This window comes from Eumetopias jubatus, unplaced genomic scaffold, assembly GCF_037043125.1.
Source record: "Eumetopias jubatus isolate StellerSeaLion01/CBP00866 unplaced genomic scaffold, mEumJub1_p1.0 scaffold_9, whole genome shotgun sequence".
Taxonomy (NCBI): Eukaryota; Metazoa; Chordata; class Mammalia; order Carnivora; family Otariidae; genus Eumetopias; species Eumetopias jubatus.
In genome coordinates, this window is record NW_028274815.1 from 37,244,899 (window position 1) to 37,266,734 (window position 21,836).

The window sequence follows — 21,836 nt, forward strand, 5'->3', positions numbered from 1 at the left end:
CTGTGATACCTACAAACCACACGCAAAAGAATAAAGCTGGACAGCTTCCTTACATCATTCACAGAAATTAACTCTAAGTGGACCACAGAACTAAATGTAAGAGCTAAAACTATAAAACTGGAAGAAAACATAGGTGTAAATGGGTTAGGACCATGGGCTAGGCAATGAGATATGACACCAAAGCACAGCAATTAAAGAAAAAAATAGATGAACCGGACTTCATTAAAATTAAAAACTCTTGTGCTTCAAAGATACCATCAGAAAGTGAAAGACAACACAAAGAATGGGAGAAATTTTTGCAAATCATTTATCTGTTAATGGACTTAGTATCCAGAATACACAAAGAATACAATTTAGTAAGATAACCCAATTTTAAAATAAACATAGGATAGACATTTCTCCAAAGAAGACTTACAAATGGCCTATGAGCACATGAAAGATGCTCAACATCATTAGCTATCAGGGAAATGCAAACCAAAACAATGAGATATTACTTCACACCTACTAGGATGCCTATAATTAAATAGACAGACAAATGTTGGCAAAAATGTGGAGAAACTAGAATCCTTATTTATTCCTGGTGGGACTGTAAAAAGGTTACAGCCACTCTGGAAACAGTTTGGTAGTTCCTCAGAAATTTAAACAAAGAGTTACCATATGACCCAGCAATTCTACTCCTAGGAATATACCCAAGAGAAATGAGAACATACATCCACACAAAAACATGTACATGTTGACAGCAGCACTATTCAGAACAGTTAAAAAGTAGAAATAACCCAACTATCCACCAAATGATGAATGGGTAAACACAGTCTATCCACACAATGGAATATCTATTCAGCAATAAAAAAGCATGAAGTGCTAATACATGATACAACATGAACAAACCGTGAAAACATTGTTAGAGAAAGAAGCCAGCCATAAAAGACCACCTACTATAGGATTCCATTTATATGAAAGAACCAGAATCAGCAAATCCAGAGACAGTATATCCATGGTAGCCAGGGCCTGGAGGGTGACTGCTACCGCTATGAGGGTCCTTTACAGACTGATGAAAATGTTCCAAAAGTAATACCAGGAATGGATGCACAACTTTTTGAACATACTAAAAACCACTGCACTGTATACTTTAAGTAAGTGAATTTTTATGGCATATAAGTAGAAGAGTTTATACCAAGAGAAAGAGTTTGGTTTGCCAAACTCTGTGAAGTGAAAGAACTTGGTTTGCCAAGGAACTAAAATGGCCAGTCCCTATGGTTGGAGTGTGGAAAACAAGGGGATGAGTGGTACAAAGTAAGGTTGGACAAGTGAGTGGGATCACATAGGCTCCCAGAATGTATATCAAGAGCAATGAAAGATCTTTAAACAGTTTTGACCAGGGAAGTGATATATGCTAATTTACACTTTAGAAAGATGACTCTGCCTGCTATGGGAAGAATGGATTAAGAGGTACAAGAATGAAGAAGGAAGAGCAAGGAGAAGAATTAGGAGCTACTGCAGTGGCCTGGATGAGGCACACTACAAGGAGCTGGGAGTCTCACCTTGGTCAAGTAGTCATGGATATTGAGAGTAGCCAGCTTGGTAAGGTGCCCATTCAGACCCAGGGCCATGAGAAAGCCAGCATATTCATTGGCTAACTCGGCATGCTTGGGCTTATTGTAAACAATCCAAGCTGAGTCAATCTGGGAGGCAGGAGCTATCTTCAGGCCAGCAGCCACACCATTGTGGAAGCTGGCCCAGCTTGTCATGTTGGGAGGCACATCGATATTTCCACTGTTAAGGTCTACCGTTGTGTTCCGAGGAGGGGCCCGTCCTATTCAGGCAAACAAATTTAAAATTGAGAGAATGATTCATAAATCTAAAATTGCTCAACTTAGATTTTTGCTAACAGTGATTATCTTTTCTACATTCAAAACCCTTAACCTCGTAATATCTGGAATGACATTAGGTTATTATGAGTACTTTAACTTGTGCATCAAATTTGATGCAAGGTGAAAAAACCGTATTTAAAATAGTTCATTATCTGAAGCTGGACCACTTTCTTACACCATATACAAAAGTAAATTCCAAATGGGTTAAACACTTCCATGTGAGAAGTGAAACCAAAAACCTCCTAGAAGAGAACATAGGCAGTAGTTTCTTTGACAGAGGCCAAAGCAACATTCTTCTAGATACGTCTCCTAAAGCAAGGGAAACAAAAGCAAAAACTGTTGGGATTACATCAAAATAAAATGCTTTTTTGCATAACAAAGGAAACTATCAACAAAACAAAAAGGAAACCTATTGAATGGGAGAAGATATTTGAAAATCATATATCTGATAAGGGGTTAATATCCAAAATATGTAAAAAACTTATATGACTCAACATCAAAAAGAAAAAATCTAATGAAAAATGGGCACAGGACCTGAAGAGACATTTTTCTAAAGAAGACATACAGATGGCTAACAGATATGAGAGGATGCTCAACATCACTCATCATCAGGGAAATGCAAATCAAAATCACAATGAAATATCACTTTACACCTGTCAGAATGGCTAGAATCAAAAAGACAAAAATTAACTAATGTTAGTGAGGATGTGGAAAAAAAGGAACCCTCATGCACTGTTGGTGAGAATGTAAACTGGTACAGCCACTGTAGAAAACAGTATTTTGAGGTTCCTCAAAAATTTAAAAACAGGAATACCATTTGATCCAATAATTCCACTACTGGGTATTTACCCCCCCAAAACAAAAGCATTAATTTGAAAAGATACATTCACTCTACGCTTATTGTAGCATTATTTATAATAGCCAAAATATGAAAGCAGCCCAAACATCCATCAACAGATAAATGAATAAAGATGTAGTGTGTGTACACACACACACACACGCACACACACACACACACACACACACACACACACACACACACACAGAGGAATATTACTCGGCCATTAAAAATGACGAGATCTTGCCATTTGCAACATGGACAAACCTAGAGGGTATTATGCTAAGTGAAATAACTTAGATGGAGAAAGAAAAATACCATATGATTTCACTTATATGTGGAAGCTAAAAAACAAAAGAAATGAGTAAACAAAGAGCAGAATCAAGCCTATAAATACAAAGAATAAACCGATGATCACCAGAGAGAAGAGTAGGGCAATAGGCAAAATGAGTAAAGGGGAGTAGGAGATATAGGCTTCCAGTTATGGGACAAAGAAGTCGTGGAAATAAAAGATAAAGCATTGGGAATATAGTCAATGGTATTCTAAAAACATTGCATGGGAAAAGATGGTAGCTAACATACAGAGTGGCGAGCATAACATACAGAGTTACTGAATCACTATGCTGTATACCTGAAACTAATCTACCACTGTATGTCAATTATACTCAAGTAAAATTTTTTAATAAAAAAATTTTTAAGAATAAAATAATTCATTATCTTTTTTGCTAAAATACATGGGGCTATGATAACGGATACCAATTTAACTTTATACAGATCTGATTAGGATAGCCACTACTTCAAAATCTGTCAAACAGAAGTAAGCTGATTAAAAAATAAAATGAATACTAACATCACAGTTAAGCTATATGAATAATACATTTCAACCTGTGATTGATGACACTGATGTTAATTTCAAATATGCCAGCCTATATTTTTCTCTGAACATTAAATACATTGCAAAAAGAGACAAGGACCTTTATAAATTTGCTCTCTTACTATATATGTTTATCTCTCTATATAAGTATCCACTTATATGCCATTGTTAAAAATGCCAAATTGCATTCAGGTAGTACTATAAAAAGGATCATTTTATAGACCTGAGTTACCCAGTGAACCATAAAGAGTATCTGCTAAATTAAATTTCATGGTCAACTTATGTTAAGAGTACTGTAAATTAGGGCGCCTGGGTGGCTCAGTTGGTTAAGCGACTGCCTTCAGCTCAGGTCATGATCCTGGAGTCCCGGGATCGAGTCCCACATCGGGCTCCCTGCTCGGCAGGGAGTCTGCTTCTTCCTCTGACCCTCTTCCCTCTCGTGCTCTCTATCTCTCATTCTCTCTCTCTCAAATAAATAAATAAAATCTTAAAAAAAAAAAGAGTACTGTAAATTAAATGTTCATGATGCTATGCTCTCTTTGAATTCCTTTCCTTGAGTCTTTTGGTTCTCTTTTGGATCTCCACTGTGTACATGCAAATACTGAATTCTTTTTATATCTTTAATGTTCTGTATTAATTAGGTCAGGTCATGGATGAATATTTAAAATAACTATTCTAAATATTGCATAAAATTATATAGTTCACTACAAGTTTGAAAATATGGTTTTAAAGGAGTTCTGAAGTTAAATGTAAAATAAATTTCAGATAGATGCACAATGTCTTAATTGGAGTGTGTATACACAAACATACACACAAAGTAAAATATATTTGTTTTTACCATTTGCTCTGTGTACCTAAGAGCTAACTCAAATAATGGTGTATGACAATGCCACACTGGGTGACAAGTTCATGAGGTATACTTTTACCTTCTCAAAAGGCAGAGAGATTAATAATGAAAAAAAAATGACCTCTAAAACAATTCATCATATGCATAAGACAGAGTATTTACACACAAGAGAAAATGACAGGCAAAGGATAAAGCAAATTTTCTTCAATAAGAATAACAACATACAAATGTACTGATACCAGTGTGAGTTAAGGAGCTATTTTAAGAAAGTATCAGTGTGAATTAAGGAGGTATTTTAAGAAAGTATCTTTTCCTAAATTAATTATTAAAATAAGATAATGGGGGGGGAGCTTACCAGTATTGCTAAAATAATAAAAGTTTGGACTAATGTCAGAAACACATTCTGGATATGCAAATTTAACTAAATGTATTCAAAAAACAAAAGGATGACTCATGTATTTATTTTTTTAACACCCACCCAAGCATCACTGCCCAGATTTAATACATTTTAACATTTCCCAGTTTTACATGAGATTCTTTTCTTTTTAACTCAAATTCTTTGTATGAAAACTTTAAACAGCTGAAAGACTAACAGAATGAACACCTATATACCCACTCTCCATGAAGATTCAGTAATTATTCAGATTTTGCCATACTGCTCCATCTCTAAGAGACAGAACAATTCAAATATTGAAGGTAACTCTGCTTGTTATGTCTCTAAATAAGATTAGGGCTCCAGAACAGGTATCATATTGGAGATGAAAATATGTTCATTCAGCTGATCTCATTTTTCCATATGTTACTAAACGTATAAGCTCTCCACATATTTGAATATGACCCTGGATTTTTTTAAATTATGCAACTTAAAACACCGCAGAATTATATTGGTATATATTATTATACTATGCATTACTGTGTGTATGATAAATACATTTCGTACAAGTCTCACAAAACCACACATACTATACTTCAGGAATTCTCAATGATAATTTCAACTGTACACAACTGTCACCTTTAGAACATATTCTTACCAGCATTAGGTGAATATGCACTATAAAACCCATTGTAATCAATAATATTAGGAAATGAACACACTTATATCTTGCAGAAGTAAAAATTCACACAACCAACCAGAAAGGTAATTTGACAATACATTACATCAAAGCCTTAAAATCTTGCTGTCCTGGGAGTTCTACTTCTAAAGCAATTAACATAAATAAATGACTATACCCTGACAGCATGTTCCTAATAGTAAAAAAATTATAATTTCCAACAAAATCAGGTTGTTGACATAAACTATATTCCATCAACAAAATACTCCGGAACAAATAAAAATGAAATTGTTGACTAAAAATATCTGTATTCAATACCTACCTACATAATATATTCACATAATACAATTGTATACCTATGTATGCTAGATATGAAAGGATGCTCACTCTATAGTACATTTGAAAACAATTTCTAAAACAGTTAAATTTTCTGATAATTAAAAATATATAAAATTATAAACTAGAAAAATAAAATTGGGAACCGTATATACCAAAATGTTAACATTCTAACACATTTTTTCTTTTTGCTTAGTATATTTTTGTGTTTTTGTACAAGGATCATATATTCATAATAAGATATAACAAGACACATTAAGATACAATGTTTTTACATATTATACTTTAAGATTATTTAAAGTTCAGTAATCTCACCATCATCAATAATACCTTCCTAAACTTCCCCAAGTGCCTTTTTATATCATGAAACAGTCTCATTAAAAGCAAAATTTAGTAATGGGCTGCATGCTACTTCCCACAAGGTTTAGTTTGATTTGCCATTTGAGCTCTGACAACCACTAGAGTGGTTGATATTTGAAATCAGTGGGGATAGAAAGAGCATTTCTTTGGTTTTAACTAAAATAATTCAGTAACTCCACTAAAAACACACTTAAATCATTTTCCTTTCTCACTGAGCCCAGAATTTAACATACCAGTCAAATTCAATTTGGGAATAGGCAGTGGTTCTGTTGGAACAGGATGGTATGAAAATAAGGTAAACATTCCGCGTCCTACTGGAAGGGCCATAGTTCGCTGACACAACTGGAGCAATCTATAATTAAAATCAAAACCAACATGTGAAAAATTTTGAAGCAAAAAAAAAAACTGGAATATAATCTGTAGTTAAGCATTCCAAAAGAACTGCTGTGTAAGAGGAAATCACATCAGAGTAAATCCATACAAAGATGTGGATGAATCATCCAAACACGGTTATTCTCATTTTAATATTCTTGTTCCCCTTAGAAACTCTAAGGGAGAGGGGCGCCTGGGTGGCTCAGTTGGTTAAGCGACTGCCTTCGGCTCAGGTCATGATCCTGGAGTCCCGGGGTCGAGTCCCATGTCGGGCTCCCTGCTCGGCGGGGAGTCTGCTTCTCCCTCTGACCCTCTTCCCTCTCGTGCTATCTCTCATTCTCTCTCTCAAATAAATAAATAAAAATCTTTAAAAAAAAAAAAAAAAAAGAAACTCTAAGGGAGAGATACCATTTCTTTTGTTTCATATTTGCTTTGAGTGAAAACCAGCTGGTCTATAAACCAAGCCAACTCTCCCTCAGCAACCAAAAAAAGAAACCCAAAATGCCATTCTGATGCTAACCTGCTCAAAGGTATGTTTTGGGTTTCCTCATTTTGTTATTTTCAGTCTGGCTGCCTTCAGTACATCTGGGATCCTCCTCCCACCCTTTCTGCCAACATAGCCTCAGAAGCGCCACCTCTGCAGGCGCCTGGGCGGCTCAGTCAGATAAGCATCTGTTTTCAGCTCAGGTCATGATCCTGGGGTCCTGGGATCGAGTCCTGCACTGGGCTCCAGTCCTGCACTGGGCTCCCTGCTCCGCGGGGAGTCTGCTTCTCCCTCTACCCCTCCCCCCTACTCGTGGTCTCTCTCATGCCAATAAATAAATAAGATCTTAAAAAAAAAAAGGGCCACTTCTGTAGCCTGTACACAGAAAGGAAGGCAAGTTCCTATATGAGAGGTCAGTGGATTTCAGTGTCTCCAGGGAAAAAAGAATTAGATGGCTAAGACTTACAGGATTTATATAGCACAGTAAGTTATATTCAGAGTTAAAATGGCTTCAATGCGCTGTATTTTGAAACTAATACACCACACTTAACTTGTTTCTATGTTAAATCACATTCCAGGGGCGCCTGGGTGGCTCAGTTGGTTAAGCGACTGCCTACGGCTCAGGTCATGACCTCAGGGTCCTGGGATCGAGCCCCACATCGGGCTCCCTACTCGGCGGGAAGCCTGCTTCTCCCTCTCCCACTCCCCCTGCTTGTGTTCCCTCTCTCGCTGTGTCTCTGTCAAATAAATAAATAAAATCTTTAAAAAATAAATAAATAAATAAATAAATAAATCACATTCCATGTAGCCCCTTAAAGCAAAATCAAACAGGAATTGTGGAAGTAGGGGTATTTATAACCAGGAAACGCTTAACAAAAGTTCTACCTCTTGTTAAGATATCCGTGTTGTTAAGATACAGAAATACCCCATCAGAGGCTAACGTTTTCTCTGCAGACAAAGCTATTCATAAACATGTTCTCTCCCTAACTGTACATACATACAGCTGCTTTTCTAGTTTTTTTTGGTAAGAAAAATCTGCTGTCCCAAGATTCTTTAGGAACAGTGCCCCATGTTAATTTAGAATCCAAAAAACTCAAGGCCATATCCCATAGAACTTTTTAGCAGAAACCTTAAACCCACAAAACTGATTTAATAATGAAAACAAAATACTGTAATCCCTTCTACCTGAGATATCACTGATTATAAAGGTAAAAAAAAAAAACAAAACTAGCTTCATGTATCACTGAACTCAGTTAATAATCATGGCTAACTGCACTGAGCTTTACTACGTACTGGGCAGTGTTCTAAGACTATATAGATATAACTCATTCTATACACAGAGCAACCCTGTGAGGTATGAATGGTACAATTATGCCTATTCTTATAGTTGAGACAACTGAGGCAGCAAGAAGTTAAGTAATTCATCCAAAGACACCCAGTACATCCAGAGCCCACACTAACCACTACATTTCCATACAACTTCTCTGTCCCTCAGACTCCTCAGTTACAGGTGACTAATACCTAGGTATACATGGGAGAGGAAACAGTGAGATGCAGATTAAGACTAACTCAGATCTTCAGCACCCTGCAGCTAGGTATGGGTGATCCTTCCCCGTAAAGCAGGACCACTGTAAGCAATGTGAGGAGAACCAGAAAATAATGATGGAAAAATGACAGGTGACAGAGACATGGCAGGTAATAGGACAGGAGAGAATTTTCAAATATAAGTTGAATTGTCCCAAGGCAACAACTCTAGAATGTCACAGGATGGTTACTACTGAGTAGTACAATTATCAAGGAATATAACATATGTTAGAGATTGGCAGTAGAGAAGATTAGAGTATTGCCTATCATATCAGAAAAAAAAAATACTGGTATAAGTTTAAGCTACACTAAAAACATATATACATACACACACACACACATATACACAAACGTATTTTTTTCCTCATCAAGATACAGAAGAATGAGTTCAGAGTTTTGCTTTGTTTGTAAATTCTTACGGTAACTAAGCAAAATGGGCTTCGGGTCACCTTTTCTAAATAAAAGAGCTGTATTTCAAGAGGACGAGGATCACTTTATGTCATCAGACACTCTTGTGTTATCAAATGCCAAAATATTCTGAAAAAATGTATGGTTTCCTGAGGATGGATAAAAACTTAAAACACATGGTACTTTTAACTTTGAAGTATCTTTTTAGGGTTTTTAGTGTTAAAAAACACTGACAACAGATAACAACATGCCTCCTTTACCTGTTTTCTTTTTCCTCAATGAACTCATGGTCACTGAGTTCTGGGTACTGTACTACATTGACACGGACGGGATGTGCACTTTGAAGAAGCCTTCGCACGTCCTGCACTCTTAAATCTTCACTCCATATTAACGACATAACCTCCTGATTCATGTCATTCATGCCATCATCTTCCTCCTCTGTTTCTGTTCCTGAAGGAACATCTGATGAGAGCACCTGAGTAACAGACTTGGTTGTAATAATAATTTAAAAACAAAACACCATGCACTTACTAAACACAAGGATATACAGGATGATGTGCCGTGACTCTATCGTACAGAGAAAATATGTATTCCAAAGCAAGGCTGGTTTGGGTTCCCAGTGTATACTGGGACTCTAATGTAGAAATCTTTTTTAAAAGTACAAATTATATTACTCACTTGGGAAAATTCTCTATTGAGCCAAGGGAAAAAAATTAAATTTAGGAAATAGGAAGCTGATCCATTGAACTTTCTAAATAACTTATAAAACTCTAACTATATCCTAAGTATCTTAAAAAGGAAACAAATTACTGCAAGCGGAATATGAAACCCACTCACTATAACTAAAGAACCCACAAAACATAAATATTATCTTTGATTAATATAAGCAGAAGAAAACAACCTGGGAGGATATAAACCAAGGGCTGGAGGAAGCTGAACAAAATTTTCTTACTTTAGTACTTTAAATGGATCATTATTGATTTTTACTTTCTTTAAAAAGGATGTCTTAAATAAAAATTCCTTAATCAGAAAGTAGCTACAGCAAAACAAATGAAGAGGGTTAATCCCCTGATTATCATTCTGTCCTCAGAAGCTCAGCATGTATTTTCATATGAGCCCTCCCCATCCAAAAAATTCAATCACACTGCAACCTAGATGTGAATAGCATAAAATCTTCTCATTTTCTCTCAAGAACTTTATACTCCTTTAACAAAAGATTAATTCCTAGTTAAAATGCTAAAGTTTTGCGACATTTAACAAGGAAGCAACATTAGCCTAAAAACATAGCAGATGTGACTAACTAATCCCTCTTACTTAGTTCATAAATATTCATTACGGTTCCTAAGGAATATCTAACATTAAAAGAAACTATTCTCCTGGGTGAGTTAGCTATAAAGTATAGATCCAAATAGCTCATAAACTGAATTTCGATGAGTCATAAAAGGTAGCCTCAAATAATATAAAATGTAACCTCAAATAACTGATCAAACTGAATTTAGATAGAATTACTTAAAATAACATCTTAAATAGATCAAAGATTATCAATACTATTTGTTTTTAGGGCTAATGATGTTAAACTGCTCTCACTCATAGTAACAAATGAGGTCTAAATGCTAAAACTTATCTTGGTAAAGGAAAGGATAATCATATTATTAGCAAAAAAAAAAAAAAACAACAAAAGGTTTTCTGTTTAAAGTAGGACAAACACTAATTCAACTAAAAGCTATTATATGAGTGTAGATTAAAAGAGAGATATGCTGGGCCAACCCTGCTGGAGAGGGGATCCCACGGAAACTGCTTCTCTCATAGATCCAGTAGGCAACTCCAATGTTAGGAATAAAATTCTGATACAGACTCTGAAGCTCTGAAGAAGCATTAATAGCCTAAGATGTAATTGGATTATAAATAGTTACAGTATTTTGATTAATATGTGTTGGTTCAAAAGATGAGGCAAATTTGTGCTGTTCTCTTGGGGATATAAACAAAGTACAAACAGGGTGCCTGGGTGGCTCAGTTGGTTGGGCATCCAACTCTTAATTTCAGCTCAGGTCATGATCTCAGGGTCGTGAGACTGAGCCCTGTGTCGGGCTTCATGCTAGGTGGAGCCTGCTTAGGATTCTCTCTCCCCCTGCCCCCTCCTACTCGCTCTAAAAAAAAAAACCCAAAGTAAAAGAGTCACCAAGAGTGGGAAAACCATCCCTGAATCCTCTATGATCCTCAGGGTAATGCAGTACTACCATTTATATTTTTTTAAGTTAAATAGAGTTCTAGAAAAAGTAGTTGAAATTCCACTTTTAAGTTTTTAAAAGAGGCTGATTTTAAAAGGGAGATAATTGGAGGGTGCCTGGGTGGCTCAGTTGGTTAAGCAACTGCCTTCAGCTCAGGTCATGATCCTGGAGTCCCAGGATCGAGTCCCGCATCGGGTTCCTCTGACCCTCCCCCCTCTCATGTGCTCTCTCTCATTCTCTCTCTCTCAAATAAATAAATAAAATCTTTAAAAAAAAAAGGGAGATAATTGGAGAGTAATGATGTATTTCATTTTTTATTTGTAGGCTTCTCAGAACCCATTCTTCATAAAAGCAGAGGAAGACTGACAAAGGATAGAATTTCAGGAGGAATAATCTAAGACATCTTCTAAACAACTTTAGTGTCCCCCATCCCAGCTCCCAAAAAACCCTTTCCTGGAGCTTCAGTTTTATGTGATTAAACAGATATATTTACACCTGTTTAGAAGGTTAAATTCAAGAAATTCAACATATTAAAAAAGTATGAAAGAGAAAAGTTACATATTCAAAGTGAGGATACATGTGCTCCCCCTTTTTCTACCTAACAGTCACAAAGTAGTTAATTACCAATATGGTACAAGCAGAGAAAGAGTCATGGTAGTGAATCTACTAACTCAGCACTTTTCCTGACTTAAAGGAAAGAAAGGTTTAGGCAAGACAGAGCCTTCATAAAATCTCCTGTTCCCATGTTCAATTCATAAATAAGAAGATCTGCCCAATTATAAACCCCCTATGGCATAGAGTATAAAACAAACTGATATGTACACTTATAAAAAGACTTAAGAAAAAAATGAAGAATATTACTACTCTGATTTTGAAACTAAATCTGAACTTGGAACTTTCTATGTTGATACTCACAGATTTCCCTTTGGGTAAGTTTCCTTCGCAGGCCTGCTTGGAAAGATCCTGACGTCCGATCAGGAGACAGACAGCTTCTGGCCAGTCTGAAGCAGGCTGCTCACGACAGTGGTAAATTGCATCTCTGATGGGAAGAGCAATTCCAAAGGGAAGAGTTTCCAAGTCTCTTAAAGTGAAACCTTGTGATTAAAGTAAAGGAGAAAATTTTTCATTTTGACCTGCCACTGTCCCAATTATCCTCTGACTCAAGTTAATCAACATCTATCCTGACAAAAGAGAAATCGATTTTTTTCATCTTACTACCAGACTAGTATCTTGACATCTAGGATTAGTATAAAAGGTCCTTTAGTAATATATGGTGATTAACATAACAATAAAAAATAAAAAAAAAAAAGGTCCTTTAAAGAATTAAAATCAGGGCACCTGGGTGCCTCAGTCAGTTAAGCGTCTGCCTTCAGCTCAGGTCATGATTCCAGGGCCCTGGGATTGAGCCCTGCAGCAGGCTCCCTGCTCAGTGAGGAGTCTACTTCTCCCTCTCCCTCCCCCAACCCCGCTTGTGCTCTCTCACTCACTCTCTCTGTCAAATAAATAAATAAAATCTTTTAAAAATAATAATAAAAGAACTAAAAACCTTAAGGAAAAGAGAAACAACCCAATAGGAAAGACAGGAAAGACAAAAAGACATTTCCCAAAGAGGAAACAAATAGGCCATAAACATATGAAAAGTGATCAGGAAAGTTCAAATTAAAATTACTAAAATTATAATTTCACTCACTTGATAGACAAATATTAAAGTAAATCAACAGTATTTCCCACCCACAGCTGGTGGTGGTACAATCGCTTTGGAAAACACATGGCAGGTACAGACAGGTCCACCTCTATGGTCCACTAATGGCCATACAGAAACTTGTACACAAGTGCACCAGGACACAACTATTAAAATATTCAGTAGCAACACTATTCACTATGACAAAAAGAGGGAAGGGAGGAAACAGCCCAAATGCTATCATCAATAGAATGGATAAATAAATGGTGCTATAGTCAAACAATGGAGTATGTAGCAGTGAAAATGAATGACTTACTACTACACAAGTCAACATGGATGAAGTGAGTGGAAAAAAATAATTTATATCTATATCCATTTACATGAAGTTCATAAAGATGGTAAAACTACAAAGAAAATGAGATAATACAAAATTTAGGTAAGGCCGTGATTACAGGTAGTAAAAAGGTGTGTGAGAGAGGAAGATTATCACATGGAGCAGAGATGTAGGGCCTTCTAATATACTAGTAATGTTCTATTTCTAATGGTAGGTGACCAGTACACAACAATGTTCACCTTACTATTATTCTCTACACATTTTATACATTCTTTTATATTTTACCACACTTCATATTTAAAATTTTTCAAATCCTCAGGTAAAATTTATTTTTCTTAAAATGATTTTCTAATCATTTTAAAAAATGATTTTTTTTAAAAATCTAATGATTTTTTTATTATGTTATGTTAATCACCATACATTACATCATTAGTTTTTGATGTAGTGTTCCATGATTCATTGTTTGCATATAACACCCAGTGTTCCATGCAGAACATGCCCTCTTTAATACCCATCACCAGGCTAGATTTTATACTATTATATATTATTTATTAATATTTAAAGTTGATTATTAAAAGGTTTCCTTATGAGAATAACACTTTTATTAAATATTATAATATGTAATATATAAATAGAACTAACTCATCTAATATTTTTCGGCATAGGTATCCTATCTGTAATTCCATAGGACAATTATTGTAATTTTTAAGGGAGCATATAAAAAAACAGCAAAAAGCGAAATCATTTAAAATACTTTTTAAGAATTCAGACATCCTGTAATATTCATTACACCATTACTTTATAACATACTATTCTATAACACTGCCATTTTTTTCTACCTTCATGTCTGTAATTTAAATTTTTTAGTTCTTCATTTTAAATGCAAAAAAATGTCTTTAGTATTTTACTCCGTTTAAAGCCTAAGAGCACTGGCTTTGGGAAAAGGGAATAGGGAACTTCTCTCCTCCTTTTCCCTCCTCCCAACTGCCTCATCTTGGAGCCTAAATCACTAGCCTATATTCTTCAAAAGCATACCCTGAAATGTCTGTATAATTACTTTTAGATTTTGCCAGAAATACTCCCTTCTGATATGTGAGTATTACAATGTCTTCAAGTCTGAACGTGTAATGACTACAGAGCCACAGCTCTGACTGGCCTAGAAGGGCAAATAAACATTTCTTACCCACTGAGAGATAAAAAGCTGGTACAGCAGGATTATGATATGGAAGTTGTGACAAGGTCCGGGAAAGGAAGTGTGGCCTGATATGCCACAATCTTGGTCTTGCAGGACCCTTTCACAGAGTGAGAGACCCTGTCCTGCCACCCAGTTCTAGCTCCCTGGGAGGAAACAGGGTCTACTGAGGAAGGAGGTACCTGGGGAAAGCAGGCGGTTCTCACCAGCATCTCAAAGACATGTAAAAAGTAACAAGGACTACCTTACCTACATTAGTCATCCAGACAACTAATTGTTCAGCTAGACTAGAAACTGATGTAGAATGCTTGAAACTAAACCTGTAAGGGGAATGAAACATGAAGTTATTCAACAGTAAAACACAATAGTGCTTTATATTTTTAATATACAAGCACAATCTGAATAAAAGTCACCTGTTTTCTTCTTGTTCTGCTTGTGACTTCTGGGGGGCTAAAAGGCAACAAAATGAAATTTTATTTTGATAGTTATCCTCATAAAGAAAACATGTAACACACAGAAGACATTTGGAAATAAAAATTCACTAACAAATAACTCCTAAAAAATAACAAAATAAGCAGTCCTTTGGTGACTGGAAAGTGTAATAATTTTCCTGAGGCTAAAATAGTCCTTTTTATGTACACTGAAAACACAAAAAAATTGTTAAATTTGAAGTACTCCTGGCCTCTGAAAATCAGCTGTGGACTGCAGGCTAGACCAGTACAAGAGGTCACCTCTAAAATGAGGCAAAACATGGCCTCTAAAGCACTTAGGAAATTTTTCATTTTTTAATTTCAACTCTGATATCAACATTTATAAAAATTTGTTTTGGAAAAAATAATTCATTTTGGGAAGCCTAACATTACACTGACTTACCTATAATTATTCTGGATAAATACTGTGAGGAGTCCTCAGAAACAGAGCTCTCATTACCAAGTATATAGAGTGCAATACTCTGCATAAGGAGAAAATTAACATTATTTTTTAAACAAACAAGGTATAATTACAGGAATTATAGGAAAATTCATCCATTTTAGTTGTACAGCTCTGAGTACTGACAAACATTATACAGTAATATAACCACTACTACAGTCATGATATAGAAAACTCCCATCACACCAAAAATCTCCCTTATACCCTCTATAGTCAATCCACTCCTCCTACACCCAGCACCGGAAACAACTCACCTGTTTTCTTTCCCTATAGTTTTGCCTATTTTATAATGTCGCATAAATGGAATCTTAGTATATGCAATCTTCTATGTCCTACTTCTTTAACTTAGCATGCCTCTGAGATTCACTCACATTACTGCATGCATCCGTGGTTTGTTTCTTTTTATTGTTGAGTAGTATTCCATTATGCAGATTTACCAAACTTTCTCTATTCATAAACTAATGGACACCTGGACTGTTTCTGTTAGGTGAACCCACACCCTTCTCCACTTTGGCCTTCAAAGTTCTCATTTGAATATTTGCTACTTGCTACTACCACCAAGAGCTGCACCTGCAAGTAGCTTTTTTTTTTTCCCTGAAAGCACAATTCTATTAAAATTTTACTACAATGCTGGAGAATCTTAAAAATCCTATATTCTAATGGCGCCGTGGTGGCTCAGTTGTTAAGCATCTGCCTTCGGCTCAGGTCACGGTCCCAGGGTCCTGGGATCGAGTCCCACATCGGGAAGCCTGCTTCTCCCTCTCCCACTCCCTCTGCTTGTGTTCCCTCTCTCACTGTGTCTCTCTCTGTCAAATAAATAAATAAAATCTTTAAAAAAATTAAAAAAAAAAAATCCTATATTCCAAACCAATACAAGCATTGCAAGTGACATATTCCTAAACCTAACTGACATCGTATCTAACAAAAAAAAAGTCATAATATGAATATCTGTAAGTTGACTAACATAATTTAAGTTGGAGGCTGACCAACTTGGTATATTCATATTTCTCTGGCTCCTCTTTGTGGCTAGAGATTACACCAAGTCTACCCCCCATTCAGCAGAGTTGGACAGGACCAATATATTTGGTGGTTTTACTTAAAATGTTTTGACACAGGTATCAAGGGATGTGAAAGTTCTGGGATTAACATGTTCTTAATATTCTGTAAATGTATTTAATGTCACTGAATTAACTCTACACTTAAAAATATTTAATAATAAACATCATGTTATGTAGATTTTACCATCATTTTTTTAAAAAAGAAGAATCACTATTTTACATGTCTGTTTCAGAGCCACAGGGGACTCTGAAGCCTCTCTCAACATGAAGTAAAGCAGAATGCAGAATAAGGAAAAGACATGTGGGGTACAAAGACATTTACAGTCCACTGATATCTGTGGAGGAGACAAAAGCATGGGGTTCTCCTATAAGCCTAGGAAGGCCCCATCTCTGGAAAGGTACACAAAGGACCTATAGGCCTGCTGCCCCTGGGAGAAGGGACCAAGGAATGGGAGCATGAAGGAACTCACCTTTACCAAAGTCCTTCGGTTCGATTTGAAGGTTTGATCTTGCACATGTATTAACTATTCAAAGTAAACTAATTTTTTAAAGTAAAGATGCATTTCTTTGGAGAAAAAAATTCAAGTAGAATTTTTTTTGTAGCTATACACATGCTGATTATAAAATTTAAATGAAAAGGCAAAGGAACAAAACAACTAAAACAATTTTGAAAAAGAAGAGTAACAAAAGGAGTCATCACACTAACCAATTTTTAAGACTCACTATATAGCTACAGTAATCAACACAATGGGGACAGCAACACAGATCAATGGACAACAACAGAAAGCCCAGAAATAGATCCACAAAATTGTGGCAAATCAACTTTTGACAAACGTGCAAAAGCAATAGAGAAAAGAGAGTCTTCTCAACAAATGGTGTTAAAAGATTTGGACATCCAAATGGAATAAGAACCTTAACCTAAACCTCACATCTTATTAAAAAGAAAAAAACAGGGCGCCTGGGTGGCTCAGTTGGTTAAGCGACTGCTTTCGGCTCAGGTCATGATCGTAGAGTCTCAGGATTGAGTCCCACAACAGGCTCCCTGCTCAGCAGGGGAGTCTGCTTCTCCCTCTGACCCTTCCCCCTCTCATGTGCTCTCTCTCTCTCTCTCTCTCTCATTCTCTCTCTCTCTCAAATAAATAAATAAATAAAATCTTTAAAAAAAAAAGAAAAAGAAAAAAACATTATCAGAATGGATTATAGATCTAAGTATAAAGCATAAAACTATAAAACTTCTGCAAAGAAACACATGAGACAGTACTTGTGACCTGAAGTTAAACGGTGAATTCTTAGATACCAAAAGCACTATCTAAAAGAAAAACTGGATAAACTGGCTTCAATAAAATTAAACATTTTTGCTCTGCTAAAAGAAACATTAAGAGAATGATGAGACATGACAGGTACAAACCAGAAGAAAATATTTACAATCCACATAGCTGACAAAACCTCCTATCTAGAACTCTAAAAACATCATCAGCCATTAAGGAAATGCAAATTAAAACCACAATGAGATACTACTACACATCTATCAAAAAATAGCAAAAATTACAAATCATGACCATACCAAAACTGACAAGGATGTAGAAAAATTGGAACTCTCATAACTGATGGTGAGAATGTAAAATGGTATGGTTGCTTTGAAAAATACTTATTTTTATAACCATCAATCCCACCTTTGGGTATCTATCCCTGAGAAATGAAAATTTACATTTACACAAAATCCTAGGCATAAATGTTCATAGGAGCTATAGTCATAACTGCTAAAAAACTTGGACCAACCCAAATATCTTCAACGGGTGAATGGGTAATCACTGTGAAACACCCCACAAAGGACTAGCACTCAGCAATTAAATGCAACAAACTGCTGACACAGGCAAGAACTTGGATGAATCACAAAAGCTTGTGGGAAGTTTTGGGGGTGTTGGAACTGTTCTGTGGCCTAATTATGGTGGTAATTACATGAACCTATACATTTGCTGAAATTCACAGAAATGTACACAAAATGAAAAAAAGTTAATTTTTTTGTGTAATTTTAAAAATTAGGTTTAAAAAGAAAAAAATAAACAAGGTAGGTAATACATACCAAGACTACAAGTCTGCTTCTTTCACAGATTCCAGGAAGGTAAGGATAGGGCGGCATTCCTTCACCCTTCAAACAAGAACTCACCCACTGATAAATACTTGGTGGCTCAGAAGTAAAAAATGATGGATGATGCATAAATCCTGTTTGACCTTTAGAATTAGATAAACATTTATAAAGACACAAGAATACATTAAGATAATACCATTTTATTCTTTTTTTTTTTAAGGTAGGTTCCACGACCAGTGCAGAGCCCAACATGGGGCTTGAACCCACAACCGTGAGAGAAGGACCTGAGCCAAGATCAAGAGTCAGATGCTCAACCAACTGAGCCACCCAGGCGCCCAACAATACAATTTTATTCTAAAGGGAAAATAATCAGTATCTGCCATTTGGAAACAATCAGAATAACATTTTTCTCCAAAATACTTCATGTTTTCTGTCACAGAAAATGACTGACTATATTATAATATGTAGAATGTAAATGACTACTATCTTATCCCATTCTGGATGGAAATTTAGCAAATTCTTATACTCAAGGTATATGAAGAATCTAACCAAAATTTTGTACCCTAATCCTAAAGGTGAGAAAACAAGAGAAACCTGGGATTCCACTCTAACAATTGGGCCGCGATCTTGAGTCACCGTAGTTCAAGATCTAAGGCAATAGAGTGGTGACGGAAATGTTCTATATCTGTAATATCCAATATGGCAGCCACTATCCTATGTGGCTACTGAGTACATGAAATGGGGCTAATGCAACTAAGGAACTGAACTTTCAGTACGAATTAATTTAAATAACATACGGTTATTGGCTACTGATTAGACAGGTCTAGGGCAAAGCATCCTTAGCACTTGGGGATGGATAAAACTTTCCCCACACACCAAAGAAGTTGTTATCTCTTACTGTAAGTCAGAGATCAAACACTACAAACTGAAATCTACCTGATGGAAAAATACCACCTCTGACTTAGACAGTAAGGTAAGAAATACAGTGCTATTCATCAAGAAAGATACGAGCAAACATCACTCACCATTTAGATAATCTTTAATGGCACAAACACTTACCTTGATCAATTGTGCACACTTGTCCAGTGGTTCTGACAAGTGTTGGGTAATCTCTATAGTAATGATCTACATAAGGCTCCAATTTTAAATCCCTAAAACAATAAGAGCATATAAAAAAGAAATCACAAGAAAAGTATTAGAGCATTTTCCCCCACAGAGTTAGGATTCATCAGTTCAACTTTTCAATTTAAAAAACTTATGACAAAGAAGATAATCAAATCTAGAGTCCTTTTATTCTATTTCTGGACCTTGAAGTGCCCAATATAACAAACACAGCCCAAACTTTTTGCTAGATAAATTTTATGGAGATTAAACTAGTTTCTCCATTATTTGTTAGTTCTGTTGTCTTCAGCAAGTTATCTCTACGAGCCTCAGTATTTTCTTCCAGAAAGTAGATAAATCCTCCTTCACTCAGTTTTGAAGATTAAATAAGAAATATTATGTAAAAATTAGCTTTAAAAATATAAAACATTATAAAAATGTTACTTATTTCAGAAAGTCATGATTAGAGTTCGGAAGTCATTTCATTACAAAAGAATTTTCATGCTAGTAATGATTCGTCATAAGAGAAACTGACCATCAATTAAAACTGCCACTTTTCGGAAAAGAATTTCAGAGTCTCAAGGAAGAGCACAGAAATTAGAAAGTGTGCTATAATCTTAACTCAAGAGTTTGACATTTCAATTCAAATTCAACTTTATTACCAAGGGTCACAAAGGCTGAAATAGCATCTAAATACGACCTTCAGAATTCAGTGCCGAACACAATCTTATTGTGGATACACTACAAGAGCCTCAAAGACAGGGATAACCACAGACTGAGACAACAAAAACACAGCAAAAAGAACCCTCATCTAGCAAACAATATTCATGTTCTTAGGAACAAACTGAGAAAAGTTTCATCATCATTAAAACAGGGATCATAATACCTACAATTCATATATGTAAACTATGATTGTGTTAACTATACCTCCTATTTGAATTTAGGTATTACTATAAAACAGCAGGTGTTATACAATGCCCACCATAGTGTAGCCAAGTCAGCTTGTCAAAATGAAGAGCTGAACAGGTCACCTCCATTGTTTAAGACACCTTTATGACTTCCCACTAATCTTAGGATAAAGACTAAGAACCCCATAACAGCCCACAAGGCCTTTACATAGCCAATACCTTCAAACACTCTGTGGTTTATAGAAAATGCTCTGGTTTTCTGAAAAGGTAGATTTCAGAAATTTATTTGCAAGGTTCCTATATGATATTCATGGCTGAGATCAAGTCATCTAAGGACCTCTTGGTAGTTTCTAATCTACAAACAATATTTACCTTGCCAACTGAACAAGAAGGCCAACAAGTGAACGAATTCCTTCTCCCATTAGAGTATTCAACTTAAGCTCCTCATAGACAAGGTGAAGAACAAAAAAAATTGCAGGTATATGAGTAAACAGAAGTGTAGAAGAATCCAGAATGAGATTCTGTGAAAAATCCTCATCCTTCATCTGTGAAACTTCCAAAGGACTTAAACATAAAGATCTATTCAAAAGATGAGACTCAACATTCTGGTGGTAGTCTGAATTTAGTAAATACTCCCAGTCCTGAGAAAAATAAAGAAGATATTATTTTTTTAAATAATGCCTCCTTGTAATGTCATCATTAAAACAATTCAAGTTCTATTTTCATATTAAGTTGGGAAAAAAATCACAATGCTTAAAAATCAGACCCACATCAAAATAGCTAAGCAATTTACAGATGCCAGCAATAGACATTAAGACAAACCACTTTTCAAAACCCATTTGAAAAATTTTAGTCATGCCCTATTAGGAAAGAGACTGAAAGAATCCCACTATTTATAGAGATTGAGAAAGAAAATTAAGATTATCTTAGGTGATTTCTTATGAAGCCAAAAGTAAAGAATAAAAGGTGGGAAGTGTAGATAGGCAAGTTTAGTGACCACTACACTGATCTGTGTTTTGGTAAGGGGAGAAGTCTACTTGTATCCGGTTAGTATATTCATCTATGTTTATAGGATGCTGGAGCTAGCAATTACAACCCAATAACCAACTGAATTTTGTATTCACACTGATTGTACTCTGTTTTCCAAGTACTGAGTCTGTTTTTGTTTTTACTTTGATTTATTACTGTGTTGAGAGAATATGATTTATGCTATTTTCAGGTCCTGGAATTTACTGATGTTTTTGTAAAGTTTAATACAGTGTGTTATTCTAACTTAAACACTCTTGGAC

At 35.6% G+C, this 21,836-nt stretch overlaps 1 protein-coding gene across 4 annotated transcripts in view; it reads right to left on the bottom strand.

The window, feature by feature from the left end:
- Positions 1-21,836, bottom strand: part of ANAPC1 (anaphase promoting complex subunit 1) — a 91,803-nt gene that overhangs the window by 38,046 nt on the left and 31,921 nt on the right. For all 4 annotated transcript variants that reach the window (XM_088026420.1, XM_088026421.1, XM_028122371.1 and 1 more), the window contains 10 exons: positions 20,920-21,188; positions 19,598-19,689; positions 18,533-18,681; positions 15,335-15,413; positions 14,875-14,911; positions 14,711-14,781; positions 12,170-12,348; positions 9,287-9,501; positions 6,412-6,530; positions 1,542-1,813 (listed from right to left, as the gene is read on the bottom strand). In XM_088026420.1, the coding sequence (XP_087882546.1) occupies positions 1,542-1,813; positions 6,412-6,530; positions 9,287-9,501; positions 12,170-12,348; positions 14,711-14,781; positions 14,875-14,911; positions 15,335-15,413; positions 18,533-18,681; positions 19,598-19,689; positions 20,920-21,188 (1,482 nt within the window). The remainder of the gene's footprint in view (positions 1-1,541; positions 1,814-6,411; positions 6,531-9,286; positions 9,502-12,169; positions 12,349-14,710; positions 14,782-14,874; positions 14,912-15,334; positions 15,414-18,532; positions 18,682-19,597; positions 19,690-20,919; positions 21,189-21,836) is intronic.